Source organism: Hyla sarda, chromosome 2 (assembly GCF_029499605.1).
Source record: "Hyla sarda isolate aHylSar1 chromosome 2, aHylSar1.hap1, whole genome shotgun sequence".
Lineage (NCBI taxonomy): Eukaryota > Metazoa > Chordata > Amphibia > Anura > Hylidae > Hyla > Hyla sarda.
Window position 1 is genome coordinate 3,315,154 of NC_079190.1, and position 21,557 is coordinate 3,336,710.

The 21,557-nt window shown below is 46.1% G+C and overlaps 1 protein-coding gene across 3 annotated transcripts; it reads right to left on the reverse strand.

Annotated features, from left to right (window-relative positions):
* Window positions 1-2,413: 2,413 nt before the first annotated feature.
* Window positions 2,414-21,131, reverse strand: LOC130357561 (ecto-ADP-ribosyltransferase 5-like). 3 transcript variants are annotated; one of them, XM_056560262.1, is made up of 5 exons: window positions 20,871-21,131; window positions 18,460-18,527; window positions 8,984-9,689; window positions 7,114-7,146; window positions 2,414-2,604 (listed from the first exon to the last, which is right to left on the reverse strand). In XM_056560262.1, exons 1-5 carry the CDS (start codon window positions 20,878-20,880, stop codon window positions 2,507-2,509), a joined length of 915 nt encoding a protein of 304 aa, XP_056416237.1. In that variant the 5' UTR covers window positions 20,881-21,131; the 3' UTR covers window positions 2,414-2,506. The 3 variants fall into 3 exon arrangements, with proteins under 3 accessions (XP_056416237.1, XP_056416238.1, XP_056416239.1); XM_056560264.1 differs by lacking the exon at window positions 2,414-2,604 and adding an exon at window positions 2,826-3,037; XM_056560263.1 differs by lacking the exons at window positions 18,460-18,527; window positions 20,871-21,131 and adding an exon at window positions 9,780-9,975.
* Between the last annotated feature and the right edge of the window lie 426 nt (window positions 21,132-21,557).

Sequence of the window (21,557 nt, forward strand, 5' to 3'; positions counted from 1 at the left end):
ACGTGAACAGGGGCGTAAATGAAATTCAATGGGCCCCATAACAAAAATGTCCTGATTTTGCAATGGGGCCCCACTAATCTTCCTCCCCCCCCCCCCCCCCCCTTCCCCAATTTACACTCCTCATTTTGCTATGGTCATTTTTAATGACTGACCCTCCGGCATAAAAAATCACCCAGGTTCGGCTACACCTGCTGGGGGCATAAGGATCTGCCAGTGGTTGACACCCCCCTCCCCTTTGGCTTTCAACACCTCTGAACCCACAAGTTGGTAACTGGGTACTGCGCCAGATGACATCAGCAACGAGTGGAGTGCCGGCTATGGTGTTGGCGCTCACTGCATTCTAACTTCTGGTGTCTGGCAGGGAATTGCCAGTGGGAAAGGAGCCATGGAGGCAGACCCCACAACCGGCCCCCCTGTCCCATGGACCCCATAGCAGTTGTATGGTCTGCCTCTAAGGGCGGTGTGCCTCTGTGTGTGACATACTCCTGTGTTTTATTTATTTACAATTTACAATATTTAATTGGTTCTGGGACGACCATTGTATGTTGATCTGCTGGGAGCCGTAAATCACTGTCTATTTCAGTGTTTCCAAACCAGGGTGCCTCCAGCTGTTGCAAAACTACAACTCCCAGCATGCCCGGACAGCCGAAGGCTGTCCGGGCATGCTGGGAGTTGTAGTTTTGCAACAGCTGGAGGCACCCTCTTTGGAAAACACTGGTCTATGTAGAGGACAGAAGCTTCTTCAGGGTCCTGTACAGAACTCGCAATGTCCAAAAAAAAAAGGAAAATGGAGCCGCCCGTACAGAACATGTAATACCACCCTGTACTGTAGGGGGCACTACCAGACACCAGTCAGTGCATGCACTTCAGTAATACAGGTAAAGAGTACAGAACATGTAATACCACCCTGTACTGTAGGGGGCACTACCAGACACCAGTCAGTGCATGCACTTCAGTAATACAGGTAAAGAGTACAGAACATGTAATACCACCCTGTACTGTAGGGGGCACTACCAGACACCAGTCAGTGCATGCACTTCAGTAATACAGGTAAAGAGTACAGAACATGTAATACCTCCCTGTACTGTAGGGGGCACTACAAGACACCAGTCAGTGCATGCACTTCAGTAATACAGGTAAAGAGTACAGAACATGTAATACCTGCCTGTACTGTAGGGGGCGCTACCAGACACCAGTCAGTGCATACACTTCTGTAATACAGGTAAAGAGTACAGAAAATGTAATACCTCCCTGTACTGTAGGGGGCGCTACAAGACACCAGTCAGTGCATGCCCTTCAGTAATACAGGTAAAGAGTACAGAACATGTAATACCACCCTGTACTGTAGGGGGCACTACCAGACACCAGTCAGTGCATGCACTTCAGTAATACAGGTAAAGAGTACAGAACATGTAATACCTCCCTGTACTGTAGGGGGCACTACAAGACACCAGTCAGTGCATGCACTTCAGTAATACAGGTAAAGAGTACAGAACATGTAATACCTGCCTGTACTGTAGGGGGCGCTACCAGACACCAGTCAGTGCATACACTTCTGTAATACAGGTAAAGAGTACAGAAAATGTAATACCTCCCTGTACTGTAGGGGGCGCTACAAGACACCAGTCAGTGCATGCACTTCAGTAATACAGGTAAAGAGTACAGAACATGTAATACCTGCCTGTACTGTAGGGGGCGCTACCAGACACCAGTCAGTGCATACACTTCAGTAATACAGGTAAAGAGTACAGAACATGTAATACCTGCCTGTACTGTAGGGGGCGCTACCAGACATCAGTCATTGCATACACTTCAGTAATACAGGTAAAGAGTACAGAACATGTAATACCTCCCTGTACTGTAGGGGCGCTACCAGACACCAGTCAGTGCATACACTTCAGTAATACAGGTAAAGAGTACAGAACATGTAATACCTCCCTGTACTGTAGGGGGCGCTACCAGACACCAGTCACTGCATGCACTTCAGTAATACAGGTAAAGAGTACAGAACATGTAATACCTGCCTGTACTGTAGGGGGGCGCTACCAGACCAGAATTCAGTGCATGCACTTCAGTAATACAGGGGTTTTACCAGTGAAATGTCCATTCTGATTGGTCGGTTCTTCCAGCCATTGACATGTTTCGCAGATTCCATAGCACTGTATGTTGAGTCTGGTTTCAAGTTACAATGGTCCAGAAAAGACCATTGTATGTTGAAACTATTGTATGTTGAGGCCACTGCAAGTTGAGGGATCACTGTACTTGTGAGTTTAACATATTTAAAAAAAAAAACACAGCAAAAACACGACATTAACTCCACACATGAATAAACCCATAAAGGGGTTGAATACTTTTCCAAGTTTCTTCATCGTATATTATGTGGAAAACAATTGGAAACAATCCTGTCCTATTATTGCGTTCTATCTTCGAGAGTCCTCATGTAAGTCCATTACCCCAGGTGACCCCAAATGGCGACCACATCGGCAAAACGTAACAATACGAGGCTTCATCTCATCAGAAACTTTGTAGCAGAAACCATTGCAATATTTATTGCGACCAGCAGGGGCGCACTCACTGCTTCACTGAACTTGGCCACAGTTGGAGCTGGATGGTAAAGTAAGAAAACATTTTTAAAAAAATTTAATAATTCGAAAACATTCAAAATCTAATTTTGGTAGGATGTTATCTGTGGCTCTCCAGCAGACAGAGACATGTGGACAATTCCTACACTTAGAAGGGTCCGATGATAAGAGGCTGATCATATAGCGTCCCTCTGCTGAGACCTCCAGCGTTCAGTCATTTTACCGATAGAAGTGACCAGGTACTGTACAGTGGAGACCAAAAGTTCTGAGTTTTTTTTAGATTTTTTTGCCAAAGTGGGCCAATGGTTACTGAAGTAGAATTATAAGTATTTATAGGTTTTTATACTTTTATTGACAAAAACATTACGTTTACGTAAAGGCTCGATATTTCCAGTGTTGACTCTTCTTTGGCGTGATCCTGATAGTGATAACCCATCCTTACCGCATCACTGTGCCTGGTGTCAAGAAGGGCAACAAGGAAGTCACTTATCTCCAAGAAAAACATCAAGGACAGACTGACATTGTACAGGGATTGGACTACAGAGGACTGGGGTAAAGTTAAAGGGGTACTCTGGTGGAAAACTTTTTTTTTTAAAACAAATTTGTAAATGACTTCTATTAAAAAATCTTTACCCTTCCAGTACGTATTAGCAGCTGTATGCTACAGAGGAAATTCTTTACTTTTTAAATTTCTTTTTTGTCTTGTCCACAGTGCTCTCTGCTGACACCTCTGTCCGTGTCAAGAACTGTCCAGAGCAGCATAGGTTTGCTATGGGGATTTTCTCCTGCTATGGACAGTTCCTGATACGGGCATCAGGTGTCAGCAGAGAGCACTGTGGACAAGACAATAAATTCAAAAAGAAAAGAATATCCTCTGTAGCATGCAGATGCTAATAAGTACTGGAAGGATAAAGATTGTTTTAATAGAAGTCATTTACAGATCTGTTTAACTTTCTGGCACCAGTTGATTTAAAAAAAAAATGTTTCCCATTGGAGTACCCCTTTAACTTTCTGGTACCAGTTCATTTAAAAAAAATGCTTTCCACTGGAGTACCCCTTTAACCTCTTAAGGACCCATGATGTACCGGTATGTCATGCGTCCGCTCCCGTTCTATAACGCAGGGCCACAGCGTGGCCCCGCATCATAGTGGGTCTGGCCCAACCTCTAACAACGGCTGGGACCCGTGGCTAATAGCGCGCAGCACTGATCGCGGTGCCGCGCGCTAGTAACCTTTTAGACGCGGCGTTCAAAGTTGAATGCTGCGTCTAAAGTGAAAGTGAAACCATGTCGGTTAGCTCAGGAAGATGTTCGGGATCGCCGCGGCAAATTCGCAGCATCCCGAACAGCTTACATGACAGCTGGAGGGTCCCTACCTGCCTCCTCGCTGTCCGATCGCCGAATGACTGCTCAGTGTGGGCAGTGTTATAGTCTCCTATGGGATAACAATGATCAGTATAAGAGATCAGTGTGTGCAGTGTTATAGGTCCCTATGGGATAACAATGATCAGTATAAGAGATCAGTGTGTGCAGTGTTATAGGTCCCTATGGTATAACAATGATCAGTATAAGAGATCAGTGTGTGCAGTGTTATAGGTCCCTATGGGATAACAATGATCAGTATAAAAGATCAGTGTGTGCAGTGTTATTGCCTCCTATGGTATAACAATGATCAATGTAAAAGATCAGTGTGGGCAGTGTTATAGTCTCCTATGGGATAACAATGATCAGTATAAGAGATCAGTGTGTGCAGTGTTATAGGTCCCTATGGGATAACAATGATCAGTATAAGAGATCAGTGTGTGCAGTGTTATAGGTCCCTATGGTATAACAATGATCAGTATAAAAGATCAGTGTGTGCAGTGTTATTGCCTCCTATGGTATAACAATGATCAATGTAAAACATCAGTGTGGGCAGTGTTATAGTCTCCTATGGGATAACAATGATCAGTATAAGAGATCAGTGTGTGCAGTGTTATTGCCCCCTATGGTATAACAATAATCAGTATAAGAGATCAGTGTGTGCAGTGTTATTGCCCCCTATGGTATAACAATAATCAGTATAAGAGATCAGTGTGTGCAGTGTTATGGGAGCTATAACATTGCAAAAAAAAGTACATAAAGATCATTTAACCCCTTCCCTAATAAAAGTTTGAATCACCCCCCTTTTCCCATTTAAAAAAAACAGTGTAAATAAAAATAAACATATATGTGGTATCGCCACGTGTGGAAATGTCCGAATTATAAAAATATATCATTAATTAAACCGCACGGTCAATGGCGTACGCGCAAAAAAAATCCAAAGTCCAAAATAGTGCATTTTTGGTCACTTTTTATATCATGAAAAAATTAATAAAAAGCGATCAAAAAGTCTGATCAATACAAAAATTGTACCGCTAAAAACTTCAGATCATGTCGCAAAAAATGAGCCCTCATACCGGCCCGTACACGGAAAAAAAAAAAGTTATAGGGGTCAGAATATGATAATTTTAAGTGTATAAATTTTCCTGCATGAAGTTATGATTTTTTCCAGAAGTGCGACAAAATCCAACCTATATAAGTAGGGTATCATTTTAACTGTATGGACCTACAAAATAAAGATAAGGTGTCATTTTTACCAAAAAATTTACTGTGTAGAAACGGAAGCCCCCAAAAGTTACTAAATGGCTTTTTTTTTTTTTTTTTTCAATTTTGTCTCACAATGATTTTTTTTTCCGTTTCGTGGTAGATTTTTGGGTAAAATGACTGATGTCATTACAAAGTAGAATTGGTGGCGCAAAAAATAAGTCATCATATGGATTTTTAGGTGCAAAATTGAAAGAGTTATGATTTTTTAAAGGTAAGGAGGAAAAAACGGAAATGCAAAAACGGAAAAAAAAAACCCGGGTCCTTAAGGGGTTAAACTGTTGGGAGAATAATTGTCCAGTGAAGTAAAGGTGACGCTACCATGGGTCCAGTGTCATGTCAACAGTAAAGACTCGGGAGACCATTCACATGTGGGGTGGCTTTTCATTTAGGGGAGTGGGCTCACTCACAAGGTTATCTATGAACATAAAACATAAACATAAAAAGCAGGAGCGCTCCATAGTAGGTAGTGATCAGGTGTATGATCCCTCAGCAGCCCTCCTGCCAGAGCAAACATATACAAATGTGAACAGCTTCAGAGTAGGTAAGGTGGAGTGACGGCACTGGAAGGAATCGAGCAGGTAAGATGGACAATGAAATTGGACCAGCATGCAATGCGTTTCCCGGCTCGTAGGCTGCTTCGTCAGGCAGACCTGCCTGACGAAGCGGCCTACGAGCCGGGAAACGCGTTGCATGCTGGTCCATTAAAGATGTCACTGTTCATCTTACCTTACCTCCGCCTTACATACTCTGAAGCTGTTCACATTTGTATAAGTAAAAAATGGTATCTAAACATCCTCCAAGAACAACCTCTCCCAACCATCCAGGAACAATATAGTGATGAACCAGGCTTCATTTCAAGCATGATGGTGGCCATGTCACAAGGCAAAAGGTATAATAAGCAACTCGATGAACAAAACAAAAATGTCCCAGATCTCAAGACCATTGAGAACATGTGGTCAATCCTCAAAAACGAGGGGAAACAACAAAACACAGAAATAGTAATAAACTCCAAGCAGTGATAAGACAAGAATGGGAGGTCACCAGGCAGGATTTGTCCCAGAAGATGATATCCAGCATGTCAGGGAGAATTGAAGAAGAAAAAAGAAGAAGGGTCAACACTGGAAATTATATCTGTAAGTAAGGAAAAAAAACAAAGAGACCGGAGGGGGCGCCTCATGTCATACCGTAAGGATAGTGAGACATAGAGAAGTGGCGGGGCCTGTTCGACCCAAGTAGTAGCTGTATCAACCCGCAATTGGGGTTACAAAAGAAGCTAGAACCGCTGCTGAGCCTCAGGTTGCAGGAGAGGTAAGACCAATTCCTGGGAATAGACTTGTAGTAGTTAAGCAAAAGAAACCTGGAGATGGCGCTGCAGGTTCCAATGGTGGAAGTAACAAATCATAGCCAGAGATGTAGGTAGTACAAAACACTGGGAGGTTTATTAAATAGTACATAAAAAACAAGAAAAACAGGAGGATTACGCATTTCGGGGGAGCCTCCCCCTTCATCAGATCAGTATCAGTTACTGATCTGATGAAGGGGGAGGCTCCCCCGAAATGCGTAATCCTCCTGTTTTTCTTGTTTTTTATGTACTATTTAATAAACCTCCCAGTGTTTTGTACTACCTACATCTCTGGCTACGGTTTGTTACTTCCACCGTTGGAACCAGCAGCGCCATCTACAGGTTTCTTTTGCTTAACTACTACAACACTGGAATTGAGGATCAAAACTTTTGGCAACGGATGAATAGTTATGAAACCGCATAATGAAAAGCAATACGAAAGGTCCGAATGAAGATTTATTAGACAGTTTTGTATTTTCTATAGGTTTCTGAATTGGTTTTTAAATCCAAAATATTTTTTTTTCATTTATAAAGTATATGAGGAAAATGAGATGACCCCTCACCTGAGCTATAGACGCAGTTTTCCCTTTTGATACCTGAAAAGCACAAAAAAACACACATTTCAGTCATTCTGTTAAAAAGGAGCTACAGAGATCAGGAAGTCTACAGAGATCAGGAAGTCTACAGAGATCAGGAAGTCTACAGAGATCAGGAAGTCTACAGAGATCAGGAAGTTTACAGAGATCAGGAAGTCTACAGAGATCAGGAAGTCTACAGAGATCAGGAAGTCTACAGAGATCAGGAAGTCTACAGAGATCAGGAAGTCTACAGAGATCAGGAAGTTTACAGAGATCAGGAAGTCTACAGAGATCAGGAAGTCTACAGAGATCAGGAAGTCTACAGAGATCAGGAAGTCTACAGAGATCAGGAAGTTTACAGAGATCAGGAAGTCTGCAGAGATCAGGAAGTCTACAGAGATCAGGAAGTCTACAGAGATCAGGAAGGCAGAGACCATGATCTATTATCTCTTTCTTCTCTACTGGTCAGTCCGGCTATTACTGACAGCGCGTTTACTCTCCTGCAGCTGCAGATTTTGCATGGACACTCGGGAATGCCAAGCCACGTGTGGATTACCCAAGTGTTTTTAGTTGTTTGGCAGTCCACAAGTGGATAAAGCCACCACTAGGGGGAGCTCAGGAGTTTATTGCATATTTTTTACACATTGAACTTAAATGGGTTGTCTGGTTATGTATAACTTATTCCCTAAGCACAGGATAATGGATAAGTGTCTGATCACAGGGAATTTTGACCACTGGGACCCCCTCCCCAAAATCTCCAAAACGGTACCTGTCTCTTATTTTCGGCATGCTCCAGTCCCCACCTTCCAAGATAAACTGGTCTTGGGAGTGACAGCCATATCTACTAATCGACAGCTGCAACAATGTCCTGCCTCAACTGGTGATTGGCGGAGCTGGTTGTCACTCCTAAGACCAGTTTGTTTCGGAAGGTTGGAGCCGGAGCACTACATACTAAGAGACAGGCCCGTTCTGGAGATTCTGGGGGGTCGTCAAACACTTATCCTCTATCTGGTGCATAGGTTTAAAGGGGTATTCTGGGCAAAAACATTTTATCCCCTATCCAAAGTATAAGATAAGGGGATAAGAATTCTGATCTCCCGCGATCTCCCTGCAGCACCCAAATTCTATGCGGGGACTGCGTCTCTAGTTTCGGAAACCTCTGGGTTTCCGGGACTGGGGACGTGACATCACGCCACTCCCCCTCCATTCATGTTTATGTGAGGGGGCGTGACGGCCGTCACACCCCCTCCTATAGACATGACTGGAGGGGGCGTGGCGTGATTTCATGTCCCTAGTCCCGGAAACCTGGAGGTTTCTAAAACTAGAGATGCAGTCCTAGCATAGAATGCGGGTGCGGCAGGGAGATTGCAGGGGTCCCAGCAGCAGGCCCCCCGCGATCAGAATTCTTATCCCCTATCCTTTGGATAGTGGATAAAATGTTTTTGCCCGGAATACCCCTTTAACATAAGTGGACATCCCCTTTAATAATAATCCTGTATGCAGTTGGCTACTTAGCACCTCCTAGTGGCAGCTGAAGGCACACAGAATTGTATTGTGTAACTGTTGGGGTACTGTAATGTAGGGGATTTGATTCTCTGTAGTAGAAATAGGGAGCACTGACTGCTATCGTGATGCTTTTAGAAGTTGAGTGGGATATCATTTTTTTTACCCCAAAATTGACCTGATGAGGTTGGAGTCACTTAAAGCTGTGGACATCATTAATGTACTGTGACCTCACTCATGGTTGTATCTACTGTCATAGTGATGTCTGTGAGGCCCACTGGATAGAAGCTTTATGGGCTTCTCGATGTCACATGAGCATTTGTCATTTTGTGTCTCACGTCTTGTTACTTACCCCCCAGGTAGGCACAGTTGTAATAACTGCACCTCTTATTGGTGGTCTGCAGAACAAGTTGGTTCCCCTCTTTGATGTACTTGGTGACATGAAACACTTCATCCACGGGTATGAGCACTTCCTTCTGGGACGGGTAGTATGAGAACTTCTCTAAGTCTGCCCCAAAACATGTGGTAATATTGAAGAATGATGCGTTGCCGAATTGCTGTGCCTGCTTTATGTCAGCGGAGGAGGAAGAAAACTGGCTCAGTCTTATGGTTTCCCGAGGGTCAGATGGAGGCTCAAACTGAACCTTACTGGTCCCTCTGTATGTCCACCATGGTTTCCCATCACAGCTGGTTCGGAGTAAACTCAAAGCTCTGGTAAGATAGAAATGCCATGAATGGAACGGAAAGGATTCAGGATGTTGTCCATACTCCCGAACGGCCCAGTTTAAGTCTTTGTACAGGGGTAAATCCATGTAGGTATATATTAGTAACGCTATCCCGTATTCATCTCTAAAACCATCAGGAAGATCTCCAATAGAAAATTTTCTTTGTTCCCATGTTGCAGATGAAATATTCCAAGCCGTGTCCAGCTCAGGTCTCTGCTCTCGTTCCTTCTTCAGTAATTCGGGGGCCACTGATTCCATTCTGTCGAGACATCCGATGTACTGATCGTCAAGTGAATCCTTGTACATTTCCAGCTGCACTCGCAAGCAAAACACCTGAGAAAGCAGGAGAAGCTTTATAATTAAAGAGGGAACAAAGGCCCAGATTTATGAATTTGTCCTAGACAAGAACAGGAGAGATTTTACCCATTGTAGCCAATCACAGCTCAGCATTTAGTCCATAGCAGCCAATCCCAGCTCAGCCTTCAGCCCATAGCAACCAATCACAGCTCAGCATTCAGCCCATAGCAGCCAATCCCAGCTCAGCCTTCAGCCCGTAGCAACCAATCATAGCTCAACATTCAGCCCAGAGCAGCCAATCACAGCTCAGCCTTCAGCCCATAGCAACCAATCACAGCTCAGCATTCAGCCCAGAGCAGCCAATCACAGCTCAGCCTTCAGCCCGTAGCAACCAATCACAGCTCAACATTCAGCCCAGAGCAGCCAATCACAGCTCAGCCTTCAGCCCGTAGCAACCAATCACAGCTCAACATTCAGCCCAGAGCAGCCAATCACAGCTCAGCCTTCAGCCCGTAGCAACCAATCACAGCTCAGCATTCAACCCAGAGCAGCCAATCACAGCTCAGCATTCAGCCCATAGCAGCCAATCACAGCTCAGCATTCAGCCCATAGCAGCCAATCCCAGCTCAGCCTTCAGCCCATAGCAACCAATCACAGCTCAGCATTCAGCCCATAGCAGCCAATCCCAGCTCAGCATTCAGCCCATAGCAGCCAATCACAGCTCAGCATTAAGCTCATAGCAGCCAATCCCAGCTCAGCATTCAGTCCATAGCAGCCAATCACAGCTCAACATTCAGTCCATAGCAGCCAATCACAGCTCAGCATTCAGCTCATAGCAGCCAATCACAGCTCAGCATTCAGTCCATAGCAGCCAATCACAGCTCAGCATTCAGTCCATAGCAGCCAATCACAGCTCAACATTCAGTCCATAGCAGCCAATCACAGCTCAGTATTCAGCTCATAGCAGCCAATCACAGCTCAGCATTCAGTCCATAGCAGCCAATCATGTAAAAAAAAGAAAATGGCAGCAGCACACTTGGTCAACAAAATGGAGGCTCTTAGCGCACTTTTTGATCAAAATGTGTCCCCCCATCCACCACGCGGAGGCAGCCTTATATTGGATGGGACCCTAAACATTCACTCACCTCAGGTTAGGTGACATGCTGGATCCACTAACAACCCAAAACCAGCTCCTGTGTAATAGGGGAGGGGATACACGGCTACAGAGGGAGCCACTCCCCTCAAATTGCACAGCAAAAGCAAAAAAAGACAAAAATGTATCAGAGCAGCCAATCACAGCTCAGCATTCAGCCCATAGAAGCCAATCACAGCTCAGCATTCAGCCCATAGCAGCTAATCACAGCTCAGCATTCAGCCCATAGCAGCTAATCACAGCTCAGCATTCAGCCCATAGCAGCCAATCACAGCTCAGCTATCATTTTACCCGAGCTCTTTGAACATGGAAATCTAAACTTTGGTTGCTGGGGGCAAATCACACCAGTTTTTTTTTTTGGACAGATTGATAAATCTGGGTCAAAATGTCCAATAAATAAAAACCAGAACAATGTGGTCTCTACAGTTACACTCCCATAATGAAAGCCTCAACAGCACCATTATAAAGACCTCGCCACAGGTCCATCAGAGTAACCCCTTGTAAGCAGTGCAAGACAGGAAAACAGCTATGCGGGGGGGGGGGGCTCGTCTCTGACGTCCGGAGGCTGTATGCCGACCGCTACTCCCTGCCATTGCACCGAGATGATCTAATTTGCCGAAGCTTCACGGATTATTGGACGTCCACGGGTGAGTGCAATTCTCTTTTTCTACTACTTTACGATATATATAAATGTAGTGTTGAGGGTGTACAAAGTGGGAACCAGGTGGGTGATAGTTGGGTTTGGGAAGGTGCCCCTAATCCAGGGAGTGACCTATCTAACCCTAACTATGCAGGATAGTCGCCCTTTTGACAACAACCTGCGCTGGAAGCTGTCACGATTCGGCTTACGGGTAGTGGATCCGCTGTGTCAGCGAGGGATTGGCGTGGACCGTGCTAGTGGACCGGTTCTAAGAGGCTACTGGTTTTCACCAGAGCCCGCCGCAAAGCGGGATGGTCTTGCTGCGGCAGTAGCAACCAGGTCGTATCCACTAGCAACGGCTCAACCTCGCTGACTGCTGAGAAGGCGTGGGACAGAAGGACTAGGCAGAGGCAAGGTCAGACGTAGCAGAAGGTCGGGGGCAGGCGGCAAGGTTCGTAGTCAGGATGGATAGCAGAAGTTCAGGTACACAGGCTTTGGACACACTAAACGCTTTCACTGGCACAAGGCAACAAGATCCGGCAAGGGAGTGCATGGGAGGAGGTCAGATATAGTCTGGAGCAGGTGGAAGCCAATTAAGCTAATTGGGCCAGGCACCAATCAATGGTGCACTGGCCCTTTAAGTCTCAGAGAGCTGGCGCGCGCGCGCCCTAGAGAGCGGAGCCGCGCGCGCCAGCACATGACAGCAGGGGACCGGGACGGGTAAGTGACCTGGGATGCGATTCGCGAGCGGGCGCGTCCTGCTGTGCGAATCGCATCCCCAACGGCCATGACAGTGCAGCGCTCCCGGTCAGCGGGACTGACCGGGGCGCTGCAGGGAGAAAGACGCCGTGAGCGCTCCGGGGAGGAGCGGGGACCCGGAGCGCTAGGCGTAACAGTACCCCCCCCCTTAGGTCTCCCCTTTTTTTTGTCCGGTAACTGCCTCCCCTGGGATGAGGACACCGGGAAAGAATGGAGGGCTTCCTCAACGGGAGGCAGTACAGCAGGAGTTGGAATGGGGAGGGAGGGCAGAGGGTGAAGTTTGGCACGGGGCAGGGAGACACAAGGACGGGAGCCATGAGGGGACACGGAGGCTTGCCTGATGGGACTGGGAGGGGGGGAGAGGCACTTCCTGTGGCAGGCAGAGTCCCAGTTCTTGATCTCCCCGGTGGTCCAATCAAGGGTGGGGGAATGAAGCCGGAGCCATGGCAGACCGAGGAGGACCTCAGAGGTACAGCCGGGGAGAACGAAGAGCTCAATTCTCTCGAGGTGGGGTCCAATAGACATCAGGAGGGGTTCTGTGCGGTAACGCACGGTGCAGTCCAATCTGGCTCCGTTGACCGCGGAAATGTAGAGCGGCTTGACGAGACGGGTCACCGGGATGCTGAATTTATTAACAAAGGACTCCAAAATAAAATTCCCGGAGGCACCAGAGTCCAAGCAGGCCACGGCTGAGAGGGAGGAGTTGGCTGTAGGAGAAATCCGCACGGGCACCGTGAGACGTGGGGAAGAAGACTTAGAACCAAGAGATGCCACACCCACGTGAGCTGGGTGCGTGCGTGCGTTTCCCAGGCGTGGAGGACGGATAGGGCAATCCACCAAGAAATGCTCGGTACTGGCACAGTACAGACAGAGGTTTTCTTCTCTACGGCGATTCCTCTCTTCCTGGGTCAGGCGAGACCGATCCACTTGCATGGCCTCCTCGGCGGGAGGCCCAGGCGTAGACTGCAAAGGATGCTGTGGGAGAGGTGCCCAGAGATCTAAGTCTTTTTCCTGGCGGAGCTCTTGGTGTCGCTCAGAAAAACGCATGTCAATGCGGGTAGCCAAATGGATGAGTTCTTGGAGGTTGGCAGGAATCTCTCGTGCGGCCAGCACATCCTTGATGCGACTGGATAGGCCTTTTTTAAAGGTCGCGCAGAGAGCCTCGTTATTCCAGGATAGTTCAGAAGTAAGAGTACGGAATTGTATGGCGTACTCGCCAACGGAAGAATTACCCTGGACCAGGTTCAGCAAGGCAGTCTCAGCAGAAGAGGCTCGGGCAGGTTCCTCAAAGACACTTCGGACTTCAGCGAAGAAGGACTGGACTGTGGCTGTGGCAGGATCATTGCGGTCCCAGAGCGGTGTGGCCCAAGACAAGGCCTTTCCTGAAAGAAGGCTTACTACGAACGCCACCTTAGACCGTTCTGTAGGAAACAAGTCCGACAACATCTCCATATGCAGGGAACACTGAGACAAAAATCCACGGCAGAGTTTAGAGTCCCCATCAAATTTGTCCGGCAGGGACAAGCGTAGGTTAGGAGCGGCCACTCGCTGCGGAGGAGGTGCAGGAGCTGGCGGAGGAGATGGTTGCTGCTGTAGCAGAGGCAGAAGTTGCTGTAACATGGCGGTCAACTGCGACAGCTGCTGTCCTTGTTGGGCAATCTGCTGCGATTGCTGAGCGACCACCGTGGGAAGATCAACGAGACTTGGCAGCGGCACCTCAGCGGGATCCATGGCCGGATCTACTGTCACGATTCGGCTTACGGGTAGTGGATCCGCTGTGTCAGCGAGGGATTGGCGTGGACCGTGCTAGTGGACCGGTTCTAAGAGGCTACTGGTTTTCACCAGAGCCCGCCGCAAAGCGGGATGGTCTTGCTGCGGCAGTAGCAACCAGGTCGTATCCACTAGCAACGGCTCAACCTCGCTGACTGCTGAGAAGGCGTGGGACAGAAGGACTAGGCAGAGGCAAGGTCAGACGTAGCAGAAGGTCGGGGGCAGGCGGCAAGGTTCGTAGTCAGGATGGATAGCAGAAGTTCAGGTACACAGGCTTTGGACACACTAAACGCTTTCACTGGCACAAGGCAACAAGATCCGGCAAGGGAGTGCATGGGAGGAGGTCAGATATAGTCTGGAGCAGGTGGAAGCCAATTAAGCTAATTGGGCCAGGCACCAATCAATGGTGCACTGGCCCTTTAAGTCTCAGAGAGCTGGCGCGCGCGCGCCCTAGAGAGCGGAGCCGCGCGCGCCAGCACATGACAGCAGGGGACCGGGACGGGTAAGTGACCTGGGATGCGATTCGCGAGCGGGCGCGTCCTGCTGTGCGAATCGCATCCCCAACGGCCATGACAGTGCAGCGCTCCCGGTCAGCGGGACTGACCGGGGCGCTGCAGGGAGAAAGACGCCGTGAGCGCTCCGGGGAGGAGCGGGGACCCGGAGCGCTAGGCGTAACAGAAGCTACTGTCTTACGTGTAGTGATATCTTGCCATCATAATGTAGGAATGTCAGGATATTATAGAATACACTAAACCGAATGACCCCCTAACTCAAAAGCTAAATGGACATCAGACGAGAGCGCAGACTGTACGACCTCCACCAAACGTACTGATGGGTAAATAAACAGAGCTCTCACATATAACAGGAATAGAAACGCTTTACATAAACGGAAGGGTTAACAGGGATATCTAAGGGAGTCACCCTGCAGATTAACATAAAGCATCCAAAACGTAATAGTTTATATATCCAACGAGTTTCCAACGAGAATATGTGCAAAAATACCCCAACTCATCAGGGACTACGGAAACCCCAGGGGTAAACGGTGACCCCTAAAACCATGTAAGTATAATGCAATAGTGACTGAAGTGTGAGAAAATAATGCGACAACCACTGTCAAAACAACGGGAGGTGACCCAAGAGCAAAAGGATATATGTGGAGATATGTCGGGTGCTCCTAGATAAGATTATTAGTGTTCAGGAACGGGAGACCTGACGATCAAACAGGAGGTCGGTATTATGGAGCCACCACAGAGGCAACTGGTGTGGTAAATAGAGCCGTTCACTAGGTCACTTATATAAGGTAAGTAACTTCCAAAGATAAAATGATATATCCCAGAGAACCAGTCATCAGGGTCACTTGTCTCAAGGAGGGTTACAAAGAGCCGGTCATCAGGGGCCCTTAGAAATACTAGGTATGTTCTTTTACCTTTTCACAAGAAAATCGTTTTTTTTTTCCTTTTTTTGTGTTGCCATGTTCAGCCATAAGTATTTTATTTTTTGTTCACCCCATTATTGGGCTGATTGATTGTGGGACGAGCTGTACTTTTTATTGGCATCATTTTTGTGATACAAGCTTTGATCCTTTTATTCCACTTTTTGAACCAAAATGAGCAATTCTCATACATTTTTATTATTATTTTTTTTTTCAACATAAATGACATTACGGTTTTATAGTACAAGTCATGGCAATACCTATTATGTAGACTTTTTGTTTTGTTTTCTTATGTGATAATACAGGGCTTTTGTTACGCCGAGCGCTCCGGGTCCCTGCTCCTCCCCGGAGCGCTCGCGGCGTTCCTCTCTCTGCAGCGCCCTGGTCAGACCCGCTGACCAGGAGCGATGCACTGACATTGCCGGTGGGGATGCGATTCCCATAGCGGGACGCGCCCACTCGCGAATCGCATCCCAAGTCACTCACCTGTCCCGGTCCCTGGCTGTTACGTCCTGGCGCGCGCGCGCGGCTCCGCTCCTTAGGGCGCACGCGCCAGCTCTCTAAGATTTAAAGGGCCAGTGCACCAATGATTGGTGCCTGGCCCAATCAGTCTAATTAGCCTCCACCTGCTCCCTGCTCATATAACCTCACTTCCCCTTCACTTCCTTGCCGGATCTTGTTGCCTTGTGCCAGAGAAAGCGTTTAAAGTGTTTGCCTTACCAGTGTTCCTGACCTCTTGCTATCGCCATTGACTACAAACCTTGCCGCCTGCCCTGACCTTCTGCTACGTCTGACCTTGCCTCTGCCTAGTCCTTCTGTCCCACGCCTTCTCAGCAGTCAGCGAGGTTGAGCCGTTGCCGGTGGATACGACCTGGTTGCTACCTCCGCAGCAAGACCATCCCGCTTTGCGGCGGGCTCTGGTGAATACCAGTAGCAACCTAGAACCGGTCCACCGACACGGTCCACGCCAATCCCTCGCTGACACAGAGGATCCACATCCAGCCTGCCGAATCGTAACAGCTTTATTGGGATATGGGTGTTTATTTTTTTTTTTTACATTTTATTTATTTATTCATTCATTCAAAAACATTTTTTTTAAATCTTTTTACATCTGTACTGCAGCATAGTATAACTATCAGTATACAGTGATCCCTGAACTTACAATGGCCTCAACATACAATAGTTTCAACATACAATGGTCTTTTCTGGACCATTGTAACTTGAAACCAGACTCAACATACAATGTACAGACAGTCCAGATCTGTGAAACAAGTCAATATCTGGAAGAACTGACCAATTAGAATGGGCATTCACTGGAAAAACCCATGTATCACTGAAGCGTACAGTATGCACTGAATTCCTGTCCTTACAGTACAGGGAGGTATTACATGTTCTGTACTCTTTACCTGTATTACTGAAGTGTATGCACTGACTGGTGTCTGGTAGCGCCCCCTACAGTACAGGGAGGTATTACATGTTCTGTACACTTTACCTGTATTACTGGAGTGTATGCAGTGACTGGTGTCTGGTAGCGCCCCCTACAGTACAGGAAGGTATTACATGTTCTGTACACTTTACCTGTATTACTGAAGCGTATGCACTGACTGGTGTCTGGTAGCGCCCCCTACAGTACAGGGAGGTATTACATGTTCTGTACTCTTTACCTGTATTACTGAAGTGTATGCACTGACTGGTGTCTGGTAGCTCCCCCTACAGTACAGGGAGGTATTACATGTTCTGGATACTCTTTACCTGTATTACTGAAGCGTATGCACTGAATTCCTGTCTGGTAGCGCCCCCTACAGTACAGGGAGGTATTACATGTTCTGGATACTCTTTACTTGTATTACTGAAGCATATGCACTGAATTCCTGTCTGGTAGCGCCCCCTACAGTACAGGGAGGTATTACATGTTCTGTACTCTTTACCTGTATTACTGAAGTGTAGGCACTGACTGGTGTCTGGTAGTGCCCCCTACAGTACAGGGAGGTATTAAATGTTCTGTACTCTTTACCTGTATTACTGAAGTGTATGCACTGACTGGTGTCTGGTAGCACCCCCTACAGTACAGGGAGGTATTACATGTTCTGTACTCTTTACCTGTATTACTGAAGCGTATGCACTGAATTCCTGTCTGGGAGTGCCCCCTACAGTACAAGGAGGTATTACATGTTCTGAATACTCTTTACCCACATGTATTACTGAAGCGTACAGTATGCACTGAATTCCTGTCCTTACAGTACAGGGAGGTATTACATGTTCTGGATACTCTTACATGTTCTGTACTCTTTACCTGTATTACTGAAGTGTATGCACTGACTGGTGTCTGGTAGCGCCCCCCTACAGTACAGGGAGGTATTACATGTTCTGGATACTCTTTACCTGTGCCAGGATTAGCTGCTCCTTTGGACACCAAGTAAGGGTGGCTCCATTTTACCTTTTTAGGACTTTGCTTGTCCTGAAGAAGTAATTTACAGCTCCCAGCAGCTCATTCTTACTTTTATATGTAAGGACTTGCTTTATCTGTATTAGTTATCTACTTATTTTTGTTTAATCTTCACTTTTTCCTATTTTTGGATGACCTTTTGGTGGCTTTAGAACAAATTACCAGGTTTCCATAGAGTTCTGGTCCCAACATACAATGGTCATCCTGGAACCAATTATTATTGTAACTTGAGGGACCACTGTACACTGGTATTCAGTCTGTGAGATCCAGTTTATGGTCGGTCCTCACAGGCTTCCGCACTGGATCACTGGACACTGACTTATGATGATGGATCTGAACGTTCACTTACACAGAGCTATAGGTGACTTCTTCCGGGTTTTACAGTCTAGGTCAGAAGTCCACAATCCAGTCCTCTAGACCCACCATTAGTCCAGAATTTAAATTTTTCCTTGTTCTATTCTAATGTAGTAAATGAAGAAACCCAGAATCTAGTGGTCCTTGATGACTGGGTTGGGGACCACTGCTGTAGGCGACTCATTGTTATACAGAACGGATGTATGAAAGCCTATTACTTTATGATTATTATTATTATTATTATTCTTGTACCTGTTCGGTCATCAGGAAAGTCAACCATAAGCAGATCTGCTGAGGACGAGTCATGGCTGAATGACAACCTGTAAGAAACACGTTGAGAGATTGTTCAAATACTGTAGAGAAGCGTCCCCAACCTTTGTCTCTCCAGTTTTGCAAAACAACAACTCTTATTGGCAGCCGAGGTGTCTGCGTGGTAAGAAGCCACGTGCCGGTCACATCTGGTGTCTGATCGGCACACCTGCGGAGCCCTATACCTTTTCTTTTCCATTTATAGAACTGTGTCGGAGGTAATTTTTATTTTGCCATTATCTGTAGAGTATTTTACCGTATTGTTGTATAGATCAAACTTTCTAATCACTTTTTATTAATTTTTTTGTGGGATATGATCCAAGAAAATAATTTTTTATTCATTTTCTTTTATGGCATTTACCATGTGGTTTCAATAATGCTATATTTTAATAGTTTGGTCAATTTTACATGGCAATAACAAATAATTTTTTTTTGAGTGATTTGAATCTTTTTTTTTTAGGCCGTAAACAAACACAACTTTTATTTGGCGTTTGTTGGCCTAAAAAAGAAACTGCCCAAAAAACTCCCCACTATTTTTTCACTTTCAAGATGCATTTTTTGTGTTTTTTTTTTCCCAAATACTATGTATTAATAAGCTTCTTTTTTTTTTCATTTGCCATTTCATCACCTGTCATGTGATTCTTTTATCATGTGGCTTAAGGATTTCTATTAAAGAGTTGGGAAAAAAGCTCCAGAAGAAGAACAACATGGTGTTTTGTTTTCCGGTATTTTTTTTTCCCAGCCTATAAAAGTCAACATGCCACAATATACTGAAATGAATAATGTCGTCCCCAAAACAAGCTGCCATTTTGAAAAAATGCCACTGAGCCTAAAAATGTCAATAAATCTTGAAAAGACTACAAATAAAAAATAAATAAAAATAAAAAACTTTATGTGGGTATGCCATTTTACATTTTACTATTAACTGCCAGATAACATCTGGCTCCAGTGTTATGGCCCATAAATATTGCGTATTGGCCAAGCCTTATGGGGGAACATTTGTTTTAATTCTTTTAAACGATTTTTTCAAAAGATCACTACAGATCACACCTTCTTGATAGGTTCTTGATAGGTGCAAGCATGCGGACATAAAACAATGGGCCACGGTGAAACAATCGTTCACTCCCCTCCCCGGCTTGACCCATCTCACATTTATTTTCTAAAATCTCTTCCTACCATTGTCCCCTCTCTTCTACATATTAGGAAGCCCTCAATTTCCAGGGGGTCTGTCCTCTAGTTCCTTTGGCACAGCTCTCTCTCCCTGGCACCCATGTTGAGACCCCTACCCTTTTTTAAAAATGTTTTTGCACCCTTTTGTGCTACTTGTAGGCTCTGAAGTAGTTTTGGAAATTCTCAGCATGCTTGGGATATGGAGGTTTTTTCATTATATTTTAGTAAACTGTGTATTTAAAGGGGTACTCCGGCGCTTAGACATCTTATCCCCTATCCAAAGGATAGGGGATAAGATGCCTGATCACGGGGGTCCTGCCGCTGGGGACCCCCGTGATATTGCACTCAGCACCCCAGTTGAAATCAGTCCTCGGAGCATGTTCGGCGACCACACGGCCGGCGGCGTGTGACGTCACGCCTCCGCCCCCGTGTGATGTCACGCTCCGCCCCTCAATGCAAACGAATATGCTCCAGGGACTGGTTTTAACTGGGGTGCTGCATGCAAGATCACGGGGGTCCCGCCGCTGGGGACCCCCGTGATCTTGCATGCAGCACCCCAGTTAAAACCAGTCCCTGGAGCATATTCGTTCCTGGTCTGATTACCAGCGACCACGCGGCCGGCGGCGTGTGACGTCACGCCTCCGCCCCCGTGTGACGTCACGCTTCGCCCCTCCTTTGGATAGGGGATAAGATGTCTAAGCGCCGGAGTTCCCCTTTAATGTTGCAGTTTTTTCTCCCCCAAGTCTTCAATTAAAATCCTTGAAAGAATCACATGACTTGTAATGAAAAAAATGCAGGAGATAAAACGACAAATTAAAAATGCCTATACTTAATACACACAAAAGCTGCCTCTTGGGAGTGAGAAATTCGTTTTTTGTGGCGTTTTTTCCAGGTGATGTGTGATCCCACCCCTTTGCTTGAGGGTCACGTTCCTGCACATGATTTTTTTTTTTTGTATTGTTAAAATTAGGAAGAAAAAAAAAAGAATTAAAATAAAAAATTATAGGAGATAGATGGGTGAGACAGACTGACATTGACGGACATTACAGAGCGGTTGTGACAGACAGATTGAGTGAAAAGTAAGAGACAGACTAGAACGATAACAGTCTGGGCTGCAGACAGTAGGAGACATAGGACTGAGGGTCTGTAGGGAGCACGACTCTGAGGGTGGTGTCCTTACTTACCTCTGGACATGGGGGCTGGTATCCAAGGACCTCCTTCACCTTTAACTCCTTAGCTTTTGGTTTTCTCGCCAAGTTGGTATCTCCTTCAGCTTTAACTCCTTAGTTATGGATAAGCTGGTATCTTCTGGCCTCCACCTTTATCTCCTCAGTTTGTGGTTTTCTAGAGAGTTGGCGTCTCCTCCACCTTTATCTCCTCAGTTTGTGGTTTTATGGAATAGCTGGTAATGACAATGACTGAGCTTTTCTCCTCACGACACTATATTTAGCCCTCCATGTAACAGCTGGCGCTGTAATAGCACAACTTGCCCTGTCTGAAGTTACATTGTGACATCCGGGTCTTTTACACATATCAAAATGACATAAATCAAGGAACTGAAAGTGAAGGAAGTGAAAAAGTCCAGTCATTTTGTCATTGTCACAGCAAAGTCCTGGAGAGGGCAGAGACGGGGGGGCATCGCGCCGGGTGTAGGAAGCTGTTCAGAACGGGCCATCGAGATCATCCTACCAGTATAAACAGGGCTTTGTGTGGAAGAAATGTCACTGTTACACCCCGAGGGCTTTAGGTTTGGATTTTTTTTGCCAGATTTTCAGGCTGTTTTCGTTTTTAGTTTTGGTCTGACTGTGAGCAGGAAAGACTTTGATAACTATGGACCAAGGAATAGAAAAGACACCAATTAACTTTTTCGC